Source organism: Aotus nancymaae, unplaced genomic scaffold (genome assembly GCF_030222135.1).
Source record: "Aotus nancymaae isolate 86718 unplaced genomic scaffold, 86718_ANA_hifiasm-v0.15.2.pri h1tg000065l, whole genome shotgun sequence".
In the NCBI taxonomy this organism is placed as follows: domain Eukaryota; kingdom Metazoa; phylum Chordata; class Mammalia; order Primates; family Aotidae; genus Aotus; species Aotus nancymaae.
In genome coordinates this window covers 15,392,383-15,416,595 of record NW_026988480.1, presented here as the reverse complement: position 1 = coordinate 15,416,595, position 24,213 = coordinate 15,392,383, and the positions used below count along the sequence as shown (strand labels likewise).

The 24,213-nt window shown below is 38.6% G+C and overlaps 1 protein-coding gene across 4 annotated transcripts in view; it reads right to left on the bottom strand.

Moving 5' to 3' along the window:
* The window catches only part of AMPH (amphiphysin), a 270,671-nt gene that overhangs the window by 121,457 nt on the left and 125,001 nt on the right, over window positions 1-24,213 (bottom strand). For all 4 annotated transcript variants that reach the window (XM_012473724.2, XM_064366759.1, XM_064366761.1 and 1 more), the window contains exons 3-5: window positions 20,749-20,803; window positions 10,823-10,917; window positions 6,860-6,955 (exon numbers count right to left, since the gene is read on the bottom strand). In XM_012473724.2, the coding sequence (XP_012329147.2) occupies window positions 6,860-6,955; window positions 10,823-10,917; window positions 20,749-20,803 (246 nt within the window). The remainder of the gene's footprint in view (window positions 1-6,859; window positions 6,956-10,822; window positions 10,918-20,748; window positions 20,804-24,213) is intronic.

Genomic DNA, 24,213 nt, shown 5'->3' with positions numbered 1-24,213 from the left:
ATTAGAAATTAGCCCCAGTGACCAGCGCCAGGAGTAGGGTGAGGCAGGTGAAGACAGCACACAAAATTTAAGAAGGCCCCTTACTCTCAGGGTCATGTGAGTGCAGGGTTAGCAACTGCCTCCTAGTTTGTACCATGGGTTCTTTGCTGGCCTCACCCAATTCCATCCCTGCTTCTGAGTCTTGGTCAGTGCTTCTTCCAAACAGCTCTTGCTGTTTCTCTGACAGACTTTATGAGTCAACTACAACCTGTCACTCTATGCTATTCTTCTGTGTGCCCATCAGGACTGGTGAGAGGTGGCTTGGGACAGTTAAACTCTTTGGCTATTTCTAATTGCTTTCATTTTCCCTGCACCGACCACTTCCAACTAGTATACGGGCAGAAAGCATGGAGACACACACCTAGTCACTCAAAAGTATACAATGAGTTAGCCCAGGCAGAGTAGAGTGAAAAGCTTCAATTAGATATGGTGAACACTATGTGCCTATAAAGTGACAAGGCTCATTATTTTCAGCAAAAATCTTTTACCTTCAAAAAAGGCCTATCCCTTGAAGCAGTGGCCTGTGTAACTATATGCAAACTCTTATAAAAAGCTCTTCCTTATGGACTTGCCTTCTAGCCTGGGACATTCCTTTAATAAATCTTCCAAGCAGAAAATCTTGATTCTCTGAAGATGAATTTGATATTTGAAAGCAGCTATAATTCAATAAATTTTAAGGCTGAGAATAAGGTGGGAGAGTGTACTGGGTAATTAGGTAATCTTATTTTTGTTCAAAAATAGGAAATGAAGTAAATAATTTGACTCATTTTCTTTTCTTTTTTTGGGGGGAGGTAGTTTCACATTCTTGTCACCCAGGCTAGAGTGCAATGGCACAGTCTTGGCTCACTGCAACCTCTGCCTCCTGGGTTCAAGCAATTCTCCTGCCTCAGCCTCCAGAGTAGCTGGGATTACAGGCATGCACCACCATGCCCAGCTAATTTTTTGTTTGCATTATTAGTAGAGATAAGGTTTTGCCACGTTGGCCAGGTTGGTCTCAAACTCCTGATCTCAGGTGATTCACCTGCCTTGGCTTCCGAAAGTGCTGGGATTACAGGCATGAGTCACTGCATCTGGCTGGCTCATTTTCTTATGTAATTTTTAAGTCAATTATAAATGATAGCTTACCATGGCAGAAGTGACTATTTTGAAGAATATCATTCATTCTGATGCATATATTTTGGGGTTAGAAAAGACAAATCAATCTCATTTCCTTACCTATCTGATATTTGGGAAACTTGGGGGGAAAAACTCAAATCTCCTAAATAAGGGTAAGGTTGACACACATTAGCTTTTTATAGAAAACTATATAATTCTTATTTAATCATCCAATAGGAAATTTAATTACATTATAAATTTAACTAACATTTCTTGAAAAAAGAAATTCTTGAGATTTCTCATTGTGCACTGAATCTTTATGGTTAAAAAAATAATTTATTATACATTTTTAAAAATTCCATAATAATCTCAATTTGGAATTCATTTTGGTACACTGCAGTAAATACATGCTTAGTTGCTCATGCATGGCAGCCAAGATAGAATCCAAACTGTATTTTACAATAACTGCTCACAGCTGTAAGCCTGCCTGGGTTGGTGACAAGCAGGCTCTTATTATAACATTGATTTCAGATGTCAATGACGCATAACAGAAACTATAATACAGAGTATCCTGCCAATCACAGCTGGAAAAGCTAAACATCATCCCCTCATGAATGGTACTTCACAGCCCTTACTGATGGGCTCAAGTAAATATTTGGAAATTTGCCTGAGGTTTTTAACTGCACATGGCCTGTTGATTTCAATGGGAGTCAAGGAAATCAACTGTGTTCAATGCTTTAAAAATTTTACACTGAGTATTTTTAATCATAATCTTCCTTTCCATCAATAACTTATTCATTACATAATCACTCAACACTATTTTTATAAAGTGATGGAGTCTATACCTACTTCTACCTTCCATTCACTGAGTAAAGGAACATAGAAAATAACTTAAGTTCATGTTCACAGAAAAACAACTTTCAAATATCAAATGCAGCTATCTGCTCACTCTCCAACTCCAAATTATATCCTTTCCAAGTTAATAGCATAGCTATTCCAAGTTAATAGCATTGCTATTTCCTGAACTGTTTGTTGTGTTACATGGCTTCACAATTATCTATCTTGGTTGATGGCCTCTATGTATGTTCCAGTTTCCTAAATGTGGCTTGAGGGAGAGAGAGATTCAGCCTCTTTCCATGATACATATAAAACCTTAACATATATTTACCTTACCCTCAGGGCATCCAGCAAAGGATCTAGATGATATTGTTTCCAAATCTCTAGATGGTTCAGAAACTGTAGGATCATCTTTTTATGTGACCTCAACCATGGACTCCCAAAAAAGAATTGCTTAAGGAAAAGTTATATTGAGTCCTTTATCTTTCTGACATGGAATAAACTGTGTAAAAGACCAGCCAATATAATGTCATAATTTTATTTTAATCTTTCTGTGTTTCAATAAATGTAATTCTGTATGTGCTTGTATTCTGAAATGACATGCTCTTGGAGAGTGTGCCCAATTTCTAAGTACAGTACAATAACTAAGATCTTCCCATTTTATTAATGATACTAAGCTTTTGTTCCTGCAACTCAAAAAAAACTGTCAGATGTTTGCTTCTGTAGTCAGTCACAGCCTTTATTTGGTTAGCTAAGTCATACTATGAACACACATCATATGAATAATTTGGACAAGCTGTAAGCTGCTTTAGAATTTTCAGGTAAAGGGACACAATTTTTCCTTAACCTCTTCTGATTTATTAAGTATTGCTTTTAAGGAGATTAAATTACCATGCAATAAAGGTGATGGTAGCAAGGGGGAAGAATAGGAGGCCCTGAACTCTCCTTCCCCACAGACACACAGATTTAACACCAACACATGAATCAATTTTTTGTGTGTGAGAAATGCAAAAACTAGTTAAATGGCTCCTGAACCCTTGGCAAGGGCAAATACAGCTACACTGAAAGAAGCAGGAAAAGGGGAGATACCTTCTTGCTATCCCTAGCACAGTGCCACATAATCAAGAGGGAATCTCCAGCTTCCTGCTTCTGATTGAAGAGTGAAGAAGTAGGACTGCACATCTAACATCCCAACTTTTCTGGCTTCTATCCAAGGGAGTATCTTCTATCTTACCTGTCTTGGAGAGCTGACAGGTCTAGCACACACTAGACCCTGGGATATACAGAGAATAAACAGAGATTTGAACACGCATGCAGGCACTTTGCACAGCTCCTCTCCATGCCTCAGTGTGGAGCAAGCAGGAGGAAACAAACAAACAAATAAAAACAAACTTCCAGGTAGTATGGCCTACCATACAACTAGTTGCCACAGCCCCTCCCCTCAACTGAGGCAAAAATAAAATAAAATAAAATAAAAAACACTCAGGTCCCTGCTTCTCTCTATTCAGGGAAATAATTAAACAAGTATCCAATGATACAACTTTTGGGTGCTTCCCAAGGAAACAGCTTCCAAAGAACATGAGTCTTGCTTGTCTTGGAGCACTGAAATGACCCAGAATTCTCTAGATGCCTAGGGGTTGCTAAGAACAAAGAAAGCAGTCAGGATAGTCAAAAGTTTTAGAGGCTTCCAAAATCTATGACTGGGATGATTGGTGAAGAGCTTCTCCTATGTGGAGCTAGTCCACAAAGACTAAAAGAGGTTACTGTTTTGTCTAATGTGAAGATACCAACACAGAGAACCAAAGTAAATTAAAAAAACAGGGAAATATGTTTCAAACAAAGAAACATAATAAATCTACAAATATTAACCCTAATAAAATAGAGACATATGCTGTGCCTGACAGAGAATTCAAAGTAACTGTCACTCAGATCAGAATAATGTATACACAAAGTGAGAAATTAAACAAAATTATAAAATGGAGACATATGATGTGCCTGACAGAGAATTCAAAGTAACTGTCACTCAGATCAGAATAATGTATACACAAAGTGAGAAATTAAACAAAATGATAAAGAAAGTATCAAACAGAAATGATAGAAATGAAAAATACAATAATTGAACTAAAAAATTCACTGGGGGGGGATTCAAGAGAAGATTAGATCAAGCAGAAAAAAGGATCAATAAACTCAGGTCATTAAGAATCATTTTGTCAGAGGAACACAAAGAAAAACAATGAAAAATATAGAATAAAGCTTAAGGGATTTATGGGACACCATTACATGGACCAATTTATGCATTATGGGAGTCCCAGAAGGAGAAAACAAAAATAATCATAAAGCTATTGAAAGAAATAATGGCTGAAAACTTCCCAAGTCTGGGAAAGAAAATGTTCATTCAAATTCAGGAAGCCCAAAAACCCCAAATAAAATAAACCCCTCAAAGTCAACACAGAGGGCCAGATGCAGTGGCTCACACCTGTAATCCCAGCATTTTGGAAGGCTGAGGCGGGCGGATCACAAGGTCAAGAGTTTGATACCAGCCTGGTCAACATGGTGAAACCCTGTCTCTGCTAAAAATACAAAAATCAACTGGGCGTGGTGGCACATGCCTGTAGTCCCAGCTACTTGGGAGGCTGAGGCAGAAGAATCACTTTAACCTGGGAGGCAGAGGCTGCAGGAAGCCGAGATCATGCCACTGCACTCCAGCCTGGGTGAGAGTGAGACTCCAATTCAGTGACAATAAAAAAGTCTACACAGAGACACATTATAATCAATGGTAAAAGGCAAATATTAAATTTCAAAGTACCAAGAGAAAAGTGACTTGCTCACATACAAGGGAATCTCTGTAATCCTATTCGTGGATTTTTTTAGCAGAAGCAGGCCAGAAGGGAGTCAGATGACATATATAAAGTGCTGACAGAAAAAAAGAAACAAAACTGTGAAATAAGGGTACTTGTTTCTTATATTCTTAAAGAAAAGATAAAGATATTGCTAGACAAACCAAAGCTGAAGAAGGTCACCACGATTAGACCTACTTTACAAAAAATGCTAAACAGATTTATTTAACATGAAATGAAAGGACAGTAAACAGTGAACAATAGCATAAGAAAGCATAAGATTTGTTGATAAATGTAAATATATAGACAAATACAGAATATTGTAACAGTGATGGGTAAATCATTTTTAATTCTAGTATAAAAGTCAAAAGACAAAAATACTATAAGCATAACTATACTATAAGCATAACTATAACTAAAAATATATATTTATGGAAATACAACATAAATATATGCAAATTTTGACAACATAAAGTATATATGTGGTGAAAATAAAAGTGTAGAGTTTTTATAGGTGATTGATGTTAATTTAATTTTTAGCTTAAAATAGACTGTTATAATTATGAAATATTTTATCGAAATTGTATCATAACCACAAAAATACATATGGAAGTTACACAAAAGTAAGAGAAAAAAAAATCAAAGCATATGAATACAAAGAAACAACAAAATACAAAAGAAAGCAAGAGAGGAAAAGAACGAATGAACTATAAGACAAACAGAAAACAATAAATAAAATGGTAACAGTAAATTCTTTTCTATTAATAATTATTTTAAATGTAAGTTGATTAAACTCCCAATCAAAAGACATAGAGTGGCTAAATGAATTTAAATTAAAAAAAGATCCAATTATTTGTTGTCTACAAGAGACTCACTTTAGATTACAGGACACACATAGCCTGAAAGTAAAGAGAAGGAAAAAGATATTCCATGCAAATGGTAACCAGAAAAGATTAGGGATGGCTGTCCTTATCAGATAAAATAAACCTTAATTCCAAAACTGTCACAAGAGAAGCAGAAGGACATGTAATGATAAAAGGATCAATCCCTCAGGAAGATATAGCAATTATAAACATAAAGCAACTATATATATAAAAGAAACATTGACAAACTGAAGAAAGAAATAGATAGAAATATGATAATAACACAAAACCTTAATACCCCACTTTCAATTACAGACAGAACCACAATTCCAATTACAATTTCAATTATAGACAGAATATCAACAAAGGAACAGTAGACCTGAACAACACTATAGACCAAATGTACCTAACAGACATACAGAATATTCAATCCAACAACAGTATAATACACACAGTTCTTAAGTTGCACTTGGAAGATTCTTCACAAAACAAGTCTTAACAAATTTAAGAAGACTGAAATTGTACCAAGTATCTTTTCCAACCACAATAAAATAAAACTAGAAATCAATAGCAGAAAGAAAACTGAAAAACTCACAAATGTGTGGAAATTAAACAACACAATTTTGAACAATCAGTGGGTCAAATAAGATATCAAAAGGGATATTAAAAAGCATCTCAGTGCAAACGAAAACAAAAACAAGCATACCGTAACTGTATGATGCAGCAAAAGCAGTACTAAGTGCAAAGTTTCAGTGATAAATGCATACATTAAAAGGAAAGATCAGGTTTTGCTCTCATATTTACAATGATATTTCCCCCTTCCTTGTGACCACTGGTTATTCCAATGGAAATCCTTTTCAAATGCTATATAATAAAAAGTTTTCATTATAAAAAAGATTGCAATTTTTGGCAGCTCTGGTTTATGATTTTATATCTATAGGTTTAAAAAGACTTCTGTAGAAAAATAAAAGCTGATGCAGTTCACTAAAAAGGAAATGTGATTTCTGTAATGACATTTCTTTTCTAAGTGATAGGAATAATATAAAAATTCCATGCTTAAATAAATGAAAAGTTACCAACTATCTTTGATGTCAGTTTGAGGACTTTTAATAATTCTTCCCTTGCCTGTGTTTCAATAACTACATGAGGCCACTCAATTCTTCCCTTTATAGACACAGAGTAAAATACCTTTATGTCAGGAAATTGGCCCAGGTAGGTATCCAGTGTTAGCAAGGACCCATCTACAAGTTTTTGATGGAAATCTTCCCATAGCACATCACATTTCTAAAAGAAAAAAAGAAATAAAGAGACCATTGCTGAATTATTTTAATTGGATACCTTTCACCAAACTTCTAAAAAAAATCTGAAACCATAAAATTAGACTAGTAATACTTTTTCATATATGAGATGCTAGGGAAAAAATGAGGATCATTTAATAATGCAGTACAATTTTAAGGCAATTTGGCCACTGGTTCTAGTTAACAAACCAGGCTAGCTAAGAGCTCAGCTCATTAAAATTGTATTTCTGATTCTAAATCACTAAAGAATGCAGAAACTTCAAAAGATCCCCATATCCCTATAGATGGACTTTGGGGCCAAGAGACTGAGAATAATTCCAGTAAGACAATTTGCTTCTGAAGCAATCCATGAAATTAGAAACCACCTCACACTAAAACAAACAAATCATTTCTGATATGTTGCCTCCATAGGGAAAACAGAAAAGTTATAGTCATATTGGGAGGGGTCTTACCATTTATGGAGTATCAATTATGATAAACACACAATTAATATTAGGTATTATTATTATTACAAATAGTACTACTGCTATCACTATGTTAAGGCATACTCACAATTATTTTATAAGAACAGACTTTGTTATTTCCCCTATATGGAAGAGGACAATGAAGCCCAGAGGATGTCATATAACTTGCCCAAGGTTATATAGTTGATAAATGACAGACACAGGTTTCAACTCAAATCTGTCTCCTTGAACTCAAAGCCCATGATATGACTATCACACCAGGCTCCCTCACCAAAGAAGGACTTTTTATCCCAGCTTTGTGACTTTGGGGAACTGGACCTCCCTGAATTTCAATATCCCCAATTAAATGAGTTGGCAATATAAAATGCTTCACAGAATTTCAGGCAAATAGCAGGTACTCAAGAATGTCATCTTCACATTTCTCTCACTAGCACATTTTGGGTCTCTTGACAGAGTCTGCTGTTTGTCACCCAATCTCTACCCTTTCTTCCTTCCTACTAAGTGAACTTCCCACTTTAGCTAGGCTCTTGGCCACCTAACGTAAAACACTCTACTTCTCAGACTCCTTTACAACCAGGTGTGGTCATGTGGCTGTATTGTAGACAATGGGATGTACTTTCAGGAAGTGTCCTGAAAAAGAGGGAGTGGGCTGTCTTCCAGACTTCACCCTTCTTGCTAACTGGCATACAGAAATGAGAGCTGATGGCCAGTGCTCAGAGAGTCACCTTGACGTTGAAGGCAGGCTAAAAATGGCAAATATGGCCCCCTAATACTGTAGGGTCAATATGCAATGTCTGGGCTGCTGACCTTTAAATTCCTCTATGTGAGAAATAAGTTTTGATCTTGTTTATATCTTGTTAAAACACACACACACACACATACACAATCTCTTCCTAAATTTGATTTTGTTTCTTTATCACACTTTGAAAAGTAATCCTAATTGTTACATATCTCAATTCAAGAATTTTATGTAAACCAAAACATTTAAATCCACTGTTTAAAAAAGCTCAACTGCTGATGTGAGTAGACCCTCTGAACATGCAGTATTCAGTTTTTTCATCATCACAAGAGCCTATGCTTGTATCTGCAACCAAGGATATCAGAAATCCTGGCAGCTGCAAGAACCAAGGTAGGAGAACAGCCATTTCCTTAAAAAATAAATGCCGATAGTGGTCTTTGCCATACATAGAATGTAATGTGGTGTTCTGAAAAGTTATTAACACAAATTTCTATTATTCCCTTAAAAATTTTTTTTTGGCAATCAATTTTTAGTTATATTACTACTTAGAAATTGACAAAATATTTAGCAACATGATGTTGAAATACTGTGTTTTTATTGAAGAAATATGAGAAGATGGAATTACTTAATAATTGTAACTAAAAATAATGTGTGCAATCTCGTTTAGCCAAACCTACATCCTGAAATTTTTTGAAAGATCTAAAACAGCCAACAAGCACTTTCCTCATAAATAAATCTCTGTTATTATCTCAGTTATAAGAAGATTACAAAGCTCAATGTCAGGATGTCAGAATTGTCACTGAGCAGCCTAGGATTCCATTGTTAACCGCATGTTTTCCAAGGTTGCACAGACATTCAGTGCATCACCTGTCAGACCCGCCCCTGAGCTCTGGCTGCTGCATCGAATTTAGGTCATCTGTGCCTCAAGAGCTGCAATCCCTCACCTGGAGTAGAGGACATGACACACAATTGCTCTTTGTTTTAACAAAGGACTTGGATGTGAGACAATCTGTGACTGAGAGTTGTCTCACATCAGTAATCATAACATGTACCAAACACTGAGTAGGTAAAGCACATGTACTCAAAGGCAATCAATGTCTTATCAGTAGGTACAATTATTTTCTCATTTTGTAGATGAGGAAACTACCAGACCAAGAAGTTTAAAGAACTGGTCCAATGTCACACAGAGCTACTCAGTCTCTGGTCCATTCTGCTTTCCACAAAGCAAAACCTGCTTACTCACTTCCCATCAGCCAGACAGCTCTCAGCCAGAAGCCTGATCTCGGGTGTTAAGACATATCTAGGGCCAAAGCCTTCCTGAAGCCAAATTCCTTTTTACAGTCTGACTGTGCGCTTGTCTTCAGGATGTGAAGATCTGAAGATCTGTGATTGGACTAGCTGGTGTTAAAGTGGAATGGATGCTCTTCTGAACTCCTGTCCCTCCATTTGGGGAGGGAGTGAAGATCTGAAGATCTGTGATTGGACTAGCTGGTGTTAAAGTGGAATGGATGCTCTTCTGAACTCCTGTCCCTCCATTTGGGGAGGGAGTGAAGATCTGAAGATCTGTGATTGGACTAGCTGGTGTTAAAGTGGAATGGATGCTCTTCTGAACTCCTGTCCCTCCATTTGGGGAGGGAGTGAAGATCTGAAGATCTGTGATTGGACTAGCTGGTGTTAAAGTGGAATGGATGCTCTTCTGAACTCCTGTCCCTCCATTTGGGGAGGGAGTGAAGATCTGAAGATCTGTGATTGGACTAGCTGGTGTTAAAGTGGAATGGATGCTCTTCTGAACTCCTGTCCCTCCATTTGGGGAGGGAGTGAAGATCTGAAGATCTGTGATTGGACTAGCTGGTGTTAAAGTGGAATGGATGCTCTTCTGAACTCCTGTCCCTCCATTTGGGGAGGGAGTGAAGATCTGAAGATCTGTGATTGGACTAGCTGGTGTTAAAGTGGAATGGATGCTCTTCTGAACTCCTGTCCCTCCATTTGGGGAGGGATAGTCAATAGGGGGACTGTGATGAAGGGGCGAAGTTAGGACACAAATCACACTGTGATCCAGGTCTGCTAGAAATGGGCTGTTAAGACTTGCAGTGAGGACAAAAAAATGATATTGTTATTTTGCAAAAAGGACTTGTAAACAGCGATCTACCCAAGTGGTTTTATGATCATCTTCACTTTTCTTTTTCTTTGAAATAGGGTCTTGCTCTGTTGTCCAGGCTGGAATGCAGTGGCTCAACAGATCTTGGCTCAGTGCTACCTCCGCCTCCTGGGTTCAAGCGATTCTCCTGCCTCAGCCTCCTGAGTAGCTGGGATTACACGCATGTACCACCATGCCCAGCTAGTTTTTTTTATTTTTAGTAGAGACGAGGTTTCACCATGTTGGCCAGGCTGGTCTTGAACTCCTGACCACAAGTGATCTGCTCACCTCAGCCTACCAAAATGCTGGAATTACAGGCGTGAGCTACCACACATGACCCATCTTCACTTTTCACTCTAACTTTGGAATCATCTGGCAGCAGAACTGCACGGTGCCTTCTGGGTTCAATGTCTCGCCTCATGATTAAGACTGTGAAGTGGGAAGAGCAAGTGAGGGGACAGGTGGACTGAGCAAGGCTCACGGGAGCCTCATGGAAGCCACCCCAGCTCTTACCTCGCCAACCATTTTCACATCTTCCCGCCCATACCAATCTGGCTCATAGACTTCATGCAGCGACTCCGTGAGCTTCATGGAGGCCTCTTGCATGCCTGGTGTTGGAGAGAAACAAATCCTGTTACACAGAAATGGGTGAGGAGTCTCTTCTCCCTTCCTCCACTTTTTAAAGTGAGAGTAAAATATTGAGTACTTGCTAAACATTTAAGGAAAAATTATAAAGGCACAACTGCTGCTTGTATTTGCTGTTGTATCTTCCTTGGAGGGTCTCTAAGACTTATCACATTGCACATTTTCTATTATTCACATGACAATGATAGATATGGTTCTTGGGAAAAATCAACAAGTATCTTACTCTGAAAATTATAATGATCATAATGTGTCCTATTATGTATGCTATCACTTGCCAAGTGGTATTGGATGCTAAGAACACTGTTCTATAAAACTGTAGTGTTCTAAAACTAAAATTAGTCCTAATGAATTTAAATACAAGAAATAAAGCATTTTTAGAAGGGGCTAGAAGTAAAAATTGACAGGATTATAGGGCATTACAGTTGAAAGTGGTTAAGTGACCTAAAATGGTAAACATGTTTAAAGTGGTTAAATGGTTAAGTTTTAAGTGGTCTAAAATTTTTACAAAGAACAAAGAAAAAAAGTTTGTCATCTTCCAGTATAGTAAGTCCTTACCTAATGTCATCTATAGGTTCTCGTGAAGTGTGACTTAAATTGATATGATGAATAATGAAACCAATTTTACCCAAGGCTAATTCATATAAACAAGAGTTAATTTCCCAGGACATATTTTTCATCACAGACACATTACAAAACTTTGAACTGAAGGCCAAAACACTTCTAATATTGAACATTGAAATAAATGTGAGCAGTACATACATTTAAGAAAGATTAATAAAAACAAGTAAGATAATTATTTACTTACTCCAGTTTAGGGTCATGGGTGACCAGATCCTCTCCCAGAAGCTCAGACCACAAGATGGGCACTAGCCCTGGACAAAACGCATACAATTGCAGGGTGCACTCACACACCCACACTCACTGCCATGCCAGTGAACCTCACTTGTACATCTTTGGGATGTGGGAGAAAGTCTAAGTATCAAGAGAAAATCCAATGTATAAACTCCACATGGACTACAGTGGCCCTGGCTGAGATCTTTTTTTTCTCATAAATATTGTAACAAAATGACGCTGAATGAAACAATGTTATCTAAAGATCTGCTACAGTATTAAAAAAAACTATGAATGCAGTTTTAAATCAAAACTCTTAGAAACCTTAGCTTCATAAGCTTTTGGGATTTTCATTAGGGATACATTTGATATGTTACAAAACTATGGTTATTAATATCAGGAAAGATGCATGCTTCTGAGCCCAACATGGGTGCCATAAAGTATTATCCAGTCATTTTTAGTCTCCCCAAGGACCCCCTGCACAAAGGTTAGTGTATGTCCTGAAAAGCCACCAAGACAGCTCATGGCTGACAGCAGAATAAGGGGCCACGAAGAACTGGGGACTTGGAGACACGCCTCTGGCAGCAGACTCTCCCTGACAGCCAGAAGATGGGACTTGGCCACACTGATGTCTTTGCCTTTGTCACTAGGTGGGGATAAAAGGGGGTTGGGAACAGGGAAAGGAGAGGAAAATCAGAGTACTGTCATAAGAAATTAAAAAACACATCCTGTAAACTTAAGGTCAGTGAATCCTAAGATGAAAATAATTTGTTAAACTGAAAACTCAACATTCTTGCTGGATTGGAAGTAGTTAATTCTGGGTTCAACTGTGAGAGAAAAGGACAAAATAAAAGATGTCTGAAATGACAGAAATATATCCTTAAAGAAATGGAGAAGTATATCCCTGAAGACTATGTATAAAAGTATATTTGTAACTTGGTATTTCATAGCACTTGTGCTCTCTTTAGACAAAGAACATCTCCCTCCTCTCAGAGCATCATTGGACATAACCAAGGAAGCCTTGACAATGAGGTGTCCTGCCCACACCAGCTGAAGCAACTTGGCCACCATCAGATGAAGCCCTAGCAGAGTCTAGGGTAGGAAATAAACAGTATGACTCAAGACTCTAGGGACTCTGATGAAACAGAGTCATCCAGGTGAAGAGGCAGCAAATAGAAGACAAAATCTGAATCCGACCCCTAGCACTCTGAATCCAAGCAAGGGGGAATGCGTTCTCTCACGATGTCGTCAACACTGAGGGGGAAGCTACATTATTCCAAGTGTCCAAATTCACCTCCACCCAAGTACAAGCAAATCTATATCAAGAAATATACCCCTCAAATTCATACCAAGCGTTAATCACTAGTGAACCCCCTTCTATAATCCAGATGCCAAAAGACTTCTGGCATTTTCTTTAAATCTTTGTCTTAATTCTGATGGAAATTATACATAGCTGTGTAGATAGGTTTTTAACAATGTCTCAAGAGGAGAAAAAGAAATGACAGCACTGTAGGACAAACAACCTTTGTGATGAAAAATAAAGTCATGAATGTTAAAATAAAATTATATAAGACTTTAATCATCGAGACTAAAAGCACAATGTTGCAGTACATATGTCTATTAGAAGGCAAAAGTAACTGCTAATTACAGGGTGGATAAGTAGTGATGAATCATTTGGACAGAAACCATTTTGACATGGAAACTGTTTTCGGAACATCTACTCCATAAGATGCACTTTGATGGATACGCAGGTGAGAGGCTCTAAATCTGGAGCTAGGCTCCAGACTGGCAGAGCTTTTAGGGATTTAGAGATTACTCTGAGTGTGATAAGGGAAAAAAAGCTAAACTACAAGTTTCCTTCAGAGTAATTTGGCAACATTAAAGCAGAATAGATGCTAAATGCTACCCCTGACATTGAATAATGTACAATATCCAAAATTTTCCGAAAAGATTAGTGATTTCTAAAACTATAAGACAATTGCCCAGCATCATATGTAGAAGAATTATTATTATTTTACTACTGGATGGGAACCACTTCCCTCTCTTCAAAATTTTGGACCTTCTCCAAGACACTTCATATAACGTGTATTCTCATTTGCAGCCAAATATGTAAGCTTCTATTTTTATCCTTTAAGACTCATTGCTTAGATTGCGCTACTTTATAAGTACTCCTTGCTTATGTAGTATGTGTTTTAGTAAAAATAACATCAGTTAAAATAAATTATGACAATAACCAGCAGCAGTGATAAACCATTAAAAGGACATCTAAAACACTTCAAGTATCTAGTAGCTTTGTCCCATTGCTTAAAAGAGAGTTGTGTAAAAAGACAGCAGCTGCCTCAAAGGAAAGCAAGAGTGGGAATCTTTTCCTTCGATTCTCAAGAAGAGCAAGGATGGGAACAAGAGTCAGAATAAAACAGGCAGTTGGTAAGGTGGCTCGAGCAGTCACCCTTACCCCTTAGTCATACCCCCACATAAGACACATAAACGAAGAACTATTTTGTTTTTTTGAGATGAAGTTTCACTCTTGTTGCCCAAGCTGAGTGTGACAGCATGATCTCAGCTCACTGCAACCTCTGCCTCCCGGGTTCAAGGGATTCTCCTGCCTCAGTCTCCCAAATAGCTGGGATTACAGGTGCGCATCACCAGGCCTGGCTAATTTTTTGTATTCTTAGTAGAAACAGTTTCCACCATGTTGACCAGGCTGGTTTCAAACTCTTGACCTCAGGTGATCTGCCCGTCTCGGTTTCGAACTCCCGACTTCAGGTGATCTGCCCGCCTCAGCCTTCCAAAGTGCTGGGATTATAGTCATGAGCCACTGCACCTGGCCTGAAGAACTATTAATGACACCACCTGCACCATGTTCCAAAGAGAAAGATCTGGCATGTTCATCATCCCTGTGTCTGGCCTCTACAGGACCTGCATGCCTCCCAATTCTAAGTTCCTACTGGACATCTCCACCTGGATGTCTTACTAATACCTCAAACTTCACATGTCAAAAACAAACTTTTAATTTTCCTGTCCAAACCTCCTTCTACTCCTTTTCCCAGTTGTCATGAATGCCACCGAGTTATCCCAGTTCAAAAACTAGAAGTCATCCCATATTCATCCTCCCAAAGCTGAGTCATCAAGACACACCAATTCTGCCTGAATCTCAAATCTAGCCCCTTCATTTCCTGCCCACCGCCCTTCCCTTGATTAGGTACTCATCACATATGATTTAGATTAGATAACATAATCCACCTAACACGATTTAGCAAAGTAGCTGGCACAAGCAAATGCCCAAATGTCAGCCATCACAATACAAAATGTTTCTGGAGGCAGCATAACAAAATAATTAAGACTATTATTTGCAATTAGTAGGTCTTTATTAGAAGTTTGGTTCCATTACATGTGATCTATGTGATTTTAGGCAAATTATTAATTATCAATAACCTCAGTTTTCCAAAGTGTAAAATACCAATGAATATACCTGCCACAAGTTTGTAGGGAAAATGACATAAACTGAGGCATGCAAAATGCCGATTTCGGTGCCTGGCACATAAGTGCTTAAATGTTAGCTAATATTATTATTGAACGCTGGGAAAAATTCCTAGCATGTGTGGTGAATTATATCATTTACTGAGAATGACAGCGAGGAAAACTGAGCCAGCCCCCCAAGTGGAAAACTGCTTGGGGCATTCTAAAGTAGTAAACAGTATATGTATATCATACACCAGTTAAACTAGTTCTTTAAGTATGGGATGTGTGACCCTGCCCTTGTGGCTCCCTCATGGAGAACGCTTTTTGGTTTGTCTTTGATCTGTGGTAAGCAGACACCAGCTGCCTGCCTAGTTTATCTTGGTTCTATGATAAAACACAGAACACCTGCCTGTTGATAATAATCACCTGTTCAGAGACAATAACTACGTGAGTCAGAGTCTGCTTAAGGATCTCAGTTCGGAAGACTGGTAGCTCCCTGAAGTCCCACTTTGCTGTTCTATCTTTCTGTTTGTTTCTTAATTCCTTCAGTGCCACCTGGGTTGGGGTTTCTATGACAAAGCTGGTCTCGGCAGTTGAACTACTGGACTAGACTTCTGCTAAATCTCCATTCAATTTCACTTCTTCTAGCCTGAATTCTACACAATCACAGTAACTATTTTTCTAAAATGCTAATCTGACCATGGGACTTTTTCCCTTGCCTACAGTAACACTAACAATGACTCTCTTCTCTATTGATAGAATAAAATCCCCATGTGATATGATACATAGAGTACTTCTTTATACAAATGCTGCTTATCTTTCCATGTTTCATCCAGCTCAGTTTTCTGCTTGTATCTCACTGCTCTGTTACCTGAAGAACCTATGCTTCCTTCTACCTCCTGGTCCAGTTGTTCCTTTAACTTGCAATGTCCCTCTAAAATCTCCCTCTCTATAGCAAACATACTCACTTAATGGCCACGTATAACCCCATTTCTTGGGTCCATTCAAGCATAAGTTCCTTGGAAGAATCATTCCTGCCCCAGTCTCTTGCTCCTCCTAAGGTGGGAGTCTGTCAGCTGTTATGATGGCACTGAGCGAAATCATCTATTATAATACATATTACGATACCTATCTGGCCTTTTTATTTAACTGTCTCCCCAACTCTGCTGTGAGTTCCTTGACTTATTCATCTCTGCATCTCCCTCTCCTAGAACAGTGTCCAGCACTCAAATAGAGTTCCAGAGGTGTTTGCTGCTAAAATAAATGCAAACAAGATCTGCCTCACAAAGCCTAAGCATCAGCAGAAATCATAGAGACCCACAGAAGAGAAGCTACCCAGAGATCAGTCATAATAAACCAACTAGAATTCACTTCACCCAACTTCACAGAATCCCAGTTTTGGGGCTTTTGGGGGCTCCTGAGAGAACTGGAGCACTTAATAGATGAGGAACCAAAAGCAACTAAGAGACTCAATGATTTTCCCACAATTGCTCCAGGACCCACGACTCTCCAGGGCCAGATATCACTCTCTCTCTCTCATGCTGCCCTAATGCTACCAGCATTATAGCAGGATTACTTAGCCAGAGCTCTCCTTGTGAAAACAAGAAAAACTGCCCATGAAAGCCTTTGAAAATGTAAATTATTATCTACTTAAGGCATTGACATGGTTTGGCTCTGTGTCCTTATCCAAATCCCATCTCGAATTGTAATAATCCCCATGTGTTGTGGGAGGGAACTGGTGGGAGGTAACTGATCAAGGGGGCAGGTTTCTCCCGGCTGTTCTCATGATAGTGAATAAGTCTCATGAGATCGATGGTTTGATAAAGGGCAGTTCCCCTACATAGGCTTTCTTGCCTGCCATCATGCAAGACATGCCTTTGCTCCTCCTTTACCTTTTGCCATGATTGTGAGGCCTCTCCAGCCATGTGGAACTGAGTCCATTAATCCTCTTTTTCTTTATAAATTACCCAGGCTGGGGTATGACCACAAGCAGTGTGAGAATGGATTAACACAAACATATACCTTGTTTTCAAGTTTGGTCCCAAAATCCAAAATATGTTCCCAGGAACACTATTCATTCTTCATGAAGCTTTGAGAAGAGAGAAGGGTCCTACAGTCAAATAACTTGGAATTCCTGCCTGCCCCACAGGACTGCTGGAGTTGACTTTAGCATATTAAGGGCTCTGAGAAACTCAGTAGTGGCCTGTTTAGGAATTCATTCCAATCAGCTGTGGACAAAGTAATTTTAAACAGACCTGCTTGTTAACATCAGTCAATCAGCTGATGTTAACAAACCCCAGATGGGGAAAAGCTGATCAAATTCCTTTCTCCTTCATACGGAGCTGTGACCACTAGCACTGGAGTTCAGGCACAATCTGCCAGAAAGGGTTATTTGATGCTCTACCCAGCTTTTCTCTGGAGCTCAATCCTCACTCTCAGGAAATTCTTCTAGATCACATTAAGGAAAAGAATTATGCCAGTCTTTATAAGCAACAGGCTCCACACAAAAGAGGCAGCACAGACCAAATTGTATAGACTTGGGAAAGAGAACTCACTCTTTCATTCAACAAATTTATTCACATTTTCAAAAAATCAACTAACCCAGAAAATGTCCTGTGCTTGAAATAATATATGACCTCTGTGTTCAAATCCTAAATCAATAATAAAAAAAACACCTAGAGTGGCTTCTGTTTTCTGACTGAACTGTTACAAATACTTAAGGTTGATTTGGGAGTAATTCCATCAAACTGTGGAAGTTAAATTCTCTGAGGCTTACTTCCTTGCAAATATAAAATCAAGTTAATGACATTGATATAGCTGTGTTGGGAAGTTAGAAACAGGAAATATGTCTAAAATGCTTAGCACAGACTCTAGCACTCAGTAAGTGCTCATTAAAAAGTAATAGTAGTAAGTTGCCATTAATCCATTGTATATATGAACTCTGACTTGTGAAACCAATGCCTTACCACTGGTCATGTAGTTCAAAGTCAGTAAAAGACAGTAGATAAAAGTCAGGGCTTTGGAGAAACACAGAAAAAAATATGCAATCTGGCACTGTCGTTTCCTTGGCATGTGACCTTGGATGAGCTATTAAAACTGTTTAAAAAGCTCACTTTTTCTTTTTTTTGCGTGAGATAGGGTCTTGCTCTGTCACCTAGGCTGGAGTGCAGTGGCATGATCTTAGCTCACTGCAACCTTCACCTCCTGGGTTCAAGCAGCTCCTGCCTCAGTCTCCCGAGTAGCTGGGACTATAGGCATGTGCAACCATGCCTGACTAACTTTTGTATTTTCAGTAGAGATTGGGTTTTTCCATGTTGCTCAGGCTGGTCTTGAACTCCTGGCCTAAAGTGCTCCACCCACCTTGGCTTCCCAAAGTGCTGGGATTAAAGGCTGTTTGAGCCACTGTGCCTGGCTATCACTCACTTTTCTTATCTATAAAATGAAGATAATAAAACTACCTGCCTTGTAGAGCTATCATGAGAATTAAAATGATATGCCTGGCCTATAAAATTCATAAATATATTTTAGTTTAAAAATCAACTTTGTTAATTTTTATTTTGGCCTTTTTTTATTATTGATATTTTTATTTTATTATTTAATAATGTTTGTAATCAATTTTACATCCACATTGAAACTGTGACAATAAATTCTTAGGATGGAACTGGTATGTTAAAAAGCATAATAAATAAATAAATAAATACCTTTTCCCAAATGCTCTCCAGAAAAGCTACCCTCCCAGCAATACATGAATGTGGTCCGCTTCCCAGAGCTTTGCCAATACTAAATACTGCAGTCTTTTATTTGTAATGTCTTCGAACATTTGAAGGAAAAATGATAAAATCTTCTTTTTGATGCTACTTAATATTTTATTATTATTATTGAGGATAAGGCTTTTTCACGGTTATCACCCATCTGTAGTTCTTTGGCTCATTTTCCCTTCAAGTTTTCTGCCCATTTTTTATTTAACCGATTAATCTTCATTTAGTTTACTCACTGAGCTCTTCATATCTTGATTTACCTTCATTAACCATGTTGTCAAAATGGTGTTTTTAAAAAATATATTACGTTTTAAATACTTATGAGGTCAAATCTCTCCATCTTTATGGGTTTCTGCCTTGGAAGTAACTCTTATAAAGACCTTCTTTACAGCCCTAGAGACTAAATTTACTATCATTTATTCAGTACTTAAGCACATCTCTTTGCATATCGATGGATGGCAGACACACCTGACAGTGATAAGCACACCCTGAGATGCACCTATATGGTGGATGTGTTTAGAGTTCTGAGCTAAGGAATCTGGGAATGGCCAGCCCAGACAGTCATTCCTTGTCTACGAGGAACATCTGAGCCCCCAGCCAGTCCCATGGAAGCGGGCCATAAAAGAGATTGAGGCCATGTCTTTTGGGTTAAAAAAAAGGTTGCCAGGTGGAGGTTGTTAGGTGGAGGGTGCTAAGTGAAAATGTTACAGAAATTGCATTGCTTTTTGCAAACGGATGCAGTTCTTCTCCCAGCCTGCCTCCAATGGGTCATGCGGTACTCCTGCCCAGCCCTGCCATGACTGGGCCCACTCTGTATGTAAGTTTTCCACTAATACAACTGTGTCTCGTCTGCTGACTCTGGCTTCCCTTCTTCAGCCTCTTGAACCTGGTGCTATCCCTATTGAAGTTAGTAGAATGCAGCACCACAACATATATAAATCTTTACTATATCTGGAATTAGGAAGGAAGGAGTAAAGTGTGAGGTTGAGAATTTCACTGTTTTCTAAGTGTTTGGCCAGTTTTCCCAATACCCCTTGTCAGATGATCCATTCTTTCCCCACAAAATCTGCCTTATGATACATCATATCTGTGGGCATACTTGGCTGTGAGCCAGGGCAGGCAGTGTGTTGATGGGTAGCAGACACAGGCTGAGCCCACCTCCCTATTGCTCTCTTCTCCCTCCTCCAGTGGCCTCATTTCCTTGCCTTACATGGCTGAGTCCAGAAACTCATGCCAAGGCCTTTCCATTCCTGTGCATTGCACGTCAGTAGGGCTGCAAGTGCTGCCGGTCCACACAAGTCACAGCCAGTCCAGGGCCATGTTTGCTGATAATCTTCCTCCTGCCTCTGCCACCATGTCTTGCCCCTTCCAGTGAGAGGGCTTAGGTGTGACTCTATGAGTGCTTCGCTCTTGGAATGTGGTCTTCCTCAGAAGGTAAACCAGCTGCAGCTTTTCTTAAACAAGGTCTCAAGCTCACTCTTAGAAATTTTCCTGGAAATCTCTGGCATGTGGGTGGCATTTATTTCTAGTTTCCAGCATAAGGGCAGACATATTTTTTCCTTATATATTCTGATTATCATTTCAATGGGAATTTGGGGATGGGTGGAATGGAACACCTGTGTTCAAGCACCCATCTTGCCAGGAAGCCAAATGGCTTTGTAATTAACACTCAATCCTGTCACTCATGAATTCCAAGAACAACCTGTGCTTAGAAACATGCAGTAAACAACCCATACACATTACCTTTGATTGCTGCTAAATATCCTCGGAGTTCTCGCTGAAGTCTGGTGCCCTCTGCCTGAAAAACACAAGCACAGATGCTAAACATCTAGTCTATAGCTAGCATGAAAACATGTAAGAAGCGTTAAGTCTCAATGTTACTATTGCCAGAAGCTCATTCTTGAAAAAAAGAAAAAAAATGTAGACACAGGCTAAACAAGACAATAATGTCCATCAGTCTAGATATTTACAGAAATTTCGGTCCACTTCAAAGAGGCAAGATTTTGCTAATAGACAATACAATTCATTACACAGCCTCTAATTCAAGAGCTATCAAATTTCTAGATTTTGATACACGGGTTACAATAGTAGGGAAGTGATCACCATTATCTAATATGGTAGCCGCCAGCCACATATGGCTATTAAATACTTGCAATTGAGATGTACTGTAAGGGCATTTTTCATTTACAGTATAAGTGTATTCTATATAACAGATTCTAGAGATGAAGCACCAAAAAAAACCTCATTAATTTTATATAGATTACATGTTAAAATGGTAATATTTTGGATATATTGAATTAAACCACATTATTAAAATTTCATCTCTTTCTTTTCACTTTAAAGGACGTGGCCACTAGAAAATTCTAAGCTATGTAGTTTGTATTACATTTTTATTGGACTGCACTGAAAGAGAGAAATTGTTAAATTATAAATGTTGACACATGAATGCCTGTTTTGGTTTAAATATCTTTTTAGAAACTCCGAGACTCTCTGAAACTGGGATGAGACTGCAAATAGCTTAATTTGGAGTTAATCAAAGAAATGCCAAAAGGAGAGTAGAGAAGTGAGGCAGAGAAGGGAAGACAGCTGATACAGGGTACATTATCAAGCAAGTTACCGCTGTGGGTAACTAGGCCTCAGTTCCACTGGGGAACTCTGGAAGACAGTGCCAATAAAATACCTTATATATACCCTAACTGAACAGCAAGGAAGCTGAGGCGTTTATCCAATATCTCTTGTCAGCCATGTTTCTAGGGCTGCTCCCAGGGGACATTAATTCCCCCATATGTCTATATAGGGGCAAAGAGGGATCCAAAAACCAGAGAAGCTCTCAGGCAAAGAGTTGCTAACACTAGCAAGTCAGTCTAGTGGGCTCAGAAAAAGTAGCTACTAGGGACATATGGCTGGGCACCAACAGTAGCTGCTATGACTCTACAGCTGAAAATCTATTTAAAATATGCATGCATTTTAATTGCTTAGTCATTTAACAAAATTGTAGAGAGCTAGCATACAGGACTCCACCTTAAGTTCAATAATAGGACAGCAACTTCAATAGTCATGTTCAATTGAAACATTGTTAGTATTTACCCAAAAGAGTGGTGAGGGGACCCTCTTTCCTCATTATAATCTACTGGGGGAGCTTAAATATACAAGCAAAAAAAAAAATTGCACTGCAAGGCAGATTACATTTAGCATTGCAACAGCCATTCAAAGTGTTGAAGTACAAAAACAAAATGCCCATCACATTTAGAGATAATGATTAATACAAAGAAACTGAAAAGAAGTAAGACTATGATTGATGGCAAAAGGGATTCTGAATTAGGATATTTTCCATATAACACTTGCATTGTACAGGTATAGTGACATTATTTCCTTGAAAGCTATGCAACAGTCAGGTGAGGTATTCTGTATTTGAGTTAAGCTCAAGCTATTGTTGCAGCTTAATAAACCCAGTTGCTACCAGACAAAAGCTTAGGGTTAGTCCATTTGCTGGCATGTATGAACTTCAAACAGAATGGTTCTATTCAGAATGGCAAAGCAGAAATCAAAGTGCTAAAGAATTGACTCCCTTTCTATTGTCTCAATATGGTTTTAAATCAAAACTCAATGTTTCTATTATCTTGTTGAAACACTCAGAAAGTTTGTGTGATGGCAAAGTTCCATGAACTACAGAAAATAAAGCAAATCATGGTGGGGTTCCAAACAGTAAAGTGTAGTAGAAAACTATTTCGAGAGAGAGGAAGAACAAAGAGAAAATGCTGATGATAAACACTTGAGTAAAGGTAGATGATGACGAGGACCCAGAGAAGTCAGGATGAGGTCCTCAATACCACCAAGGAAGTATATTGGAACAAAATAAGTGGGTCTTTCCCCTACTAAACATCCATTATGTGAGGGCATTGTGTCACATTCTGAGTATACAAAAAGTGGAAAAAATACAGCTTTGGTAGATTTTATTATCGTCAATCTATGCTGCATCTCCCTACCAGATCTGTCTGTGGAGGAAGATCATACTTCCTGCCTCAGCAACATCAGGCTTGGCTGTAGGACTTGACCTAGCCAATGAAATGTGAGTGGAACTAACACGTGCAACTTCCAAGCTGAAGCTATAGGAGCCATCACATGCTCCTGCCATTTCTTTCCTCTCCCCATACAGAATTTGTTTCTTCAATCTGGATCCCAGAGTGAAAGGACCACAAAGCACAGCCACCACCTGCATTTTCACGAGTGAGAAACCAACCTCTGTTGTTGAAAGCCACTGGGATATTGCTACCATGACATAACCTAACCCAAACTGCCCGATAAAATGATTCACCGTCAACAGAGGAAATGCTGAGATGTGGAGAGAGGCTGAAATCCAGCCACAACAATAAAAAGCTCAATAGAGTTAGTGAACGGAAAAGAACTAAAGACATTTACAGAAACATTTCAGAGAAATCAAATTGGAAAGATTAAGGACAAACTGAATGGTTCACAAACGGAAGCCCAAGTTGTGGTCAAGTGATGGAAAGAGATAGAATGGAACTGAGAGAGAAGAAAGCTCCAGAATCATTTGTCCCATCAGATTTCAGATAATTTAAGAGATAATAATATATGAAATTTACCTGGACAAATATAGACCCAAACCAATCTAAAGCCTAACAGCCCTAAAAGGTACAAATAGGAGGGCTTGAATCCACTAAGGCTGTATTTCTCAAACTAGATAATTATAGAATCTGGGGGCATTTATTTGTCTAGGGCACATACATCCACAAAACAAAGCTAACAGATCTTTCTGGAACATCAGTTTATTGAGGTGAAAGGAAAGAAATGGAAGAGAAACCACTATTTTACAACCACTAAGCCACCTCTTACGAAGTCGAATAAAAAATAGCATGGGGATGAAACACAGAACTTCACAGACATCTGCTGCTTTCAGCTGTCTGCTTTAGGATTCTGCTGTACTAGTCATGGTCCTTCTTCCATGGAAATGTGTCAGGGACACTGAGTTAAGCAAGGCTCACTTCTCACCCAGAAGGATGTGTTCCCTCAGTTATACAAAGCCGGCCATGAAAATGGTTGGTTATGAGTCACCAGGATTGCTCAGAATATCCAGAAATAGCAAAAAAGTAGCAGGGAAAGGCATTCTTTTCTCAATTGTTCAAGGAATAAAGTTATGTCAACTTAACCCCACAATTAACTAATTGCCTTTCCTTCAGTAGAAATAAA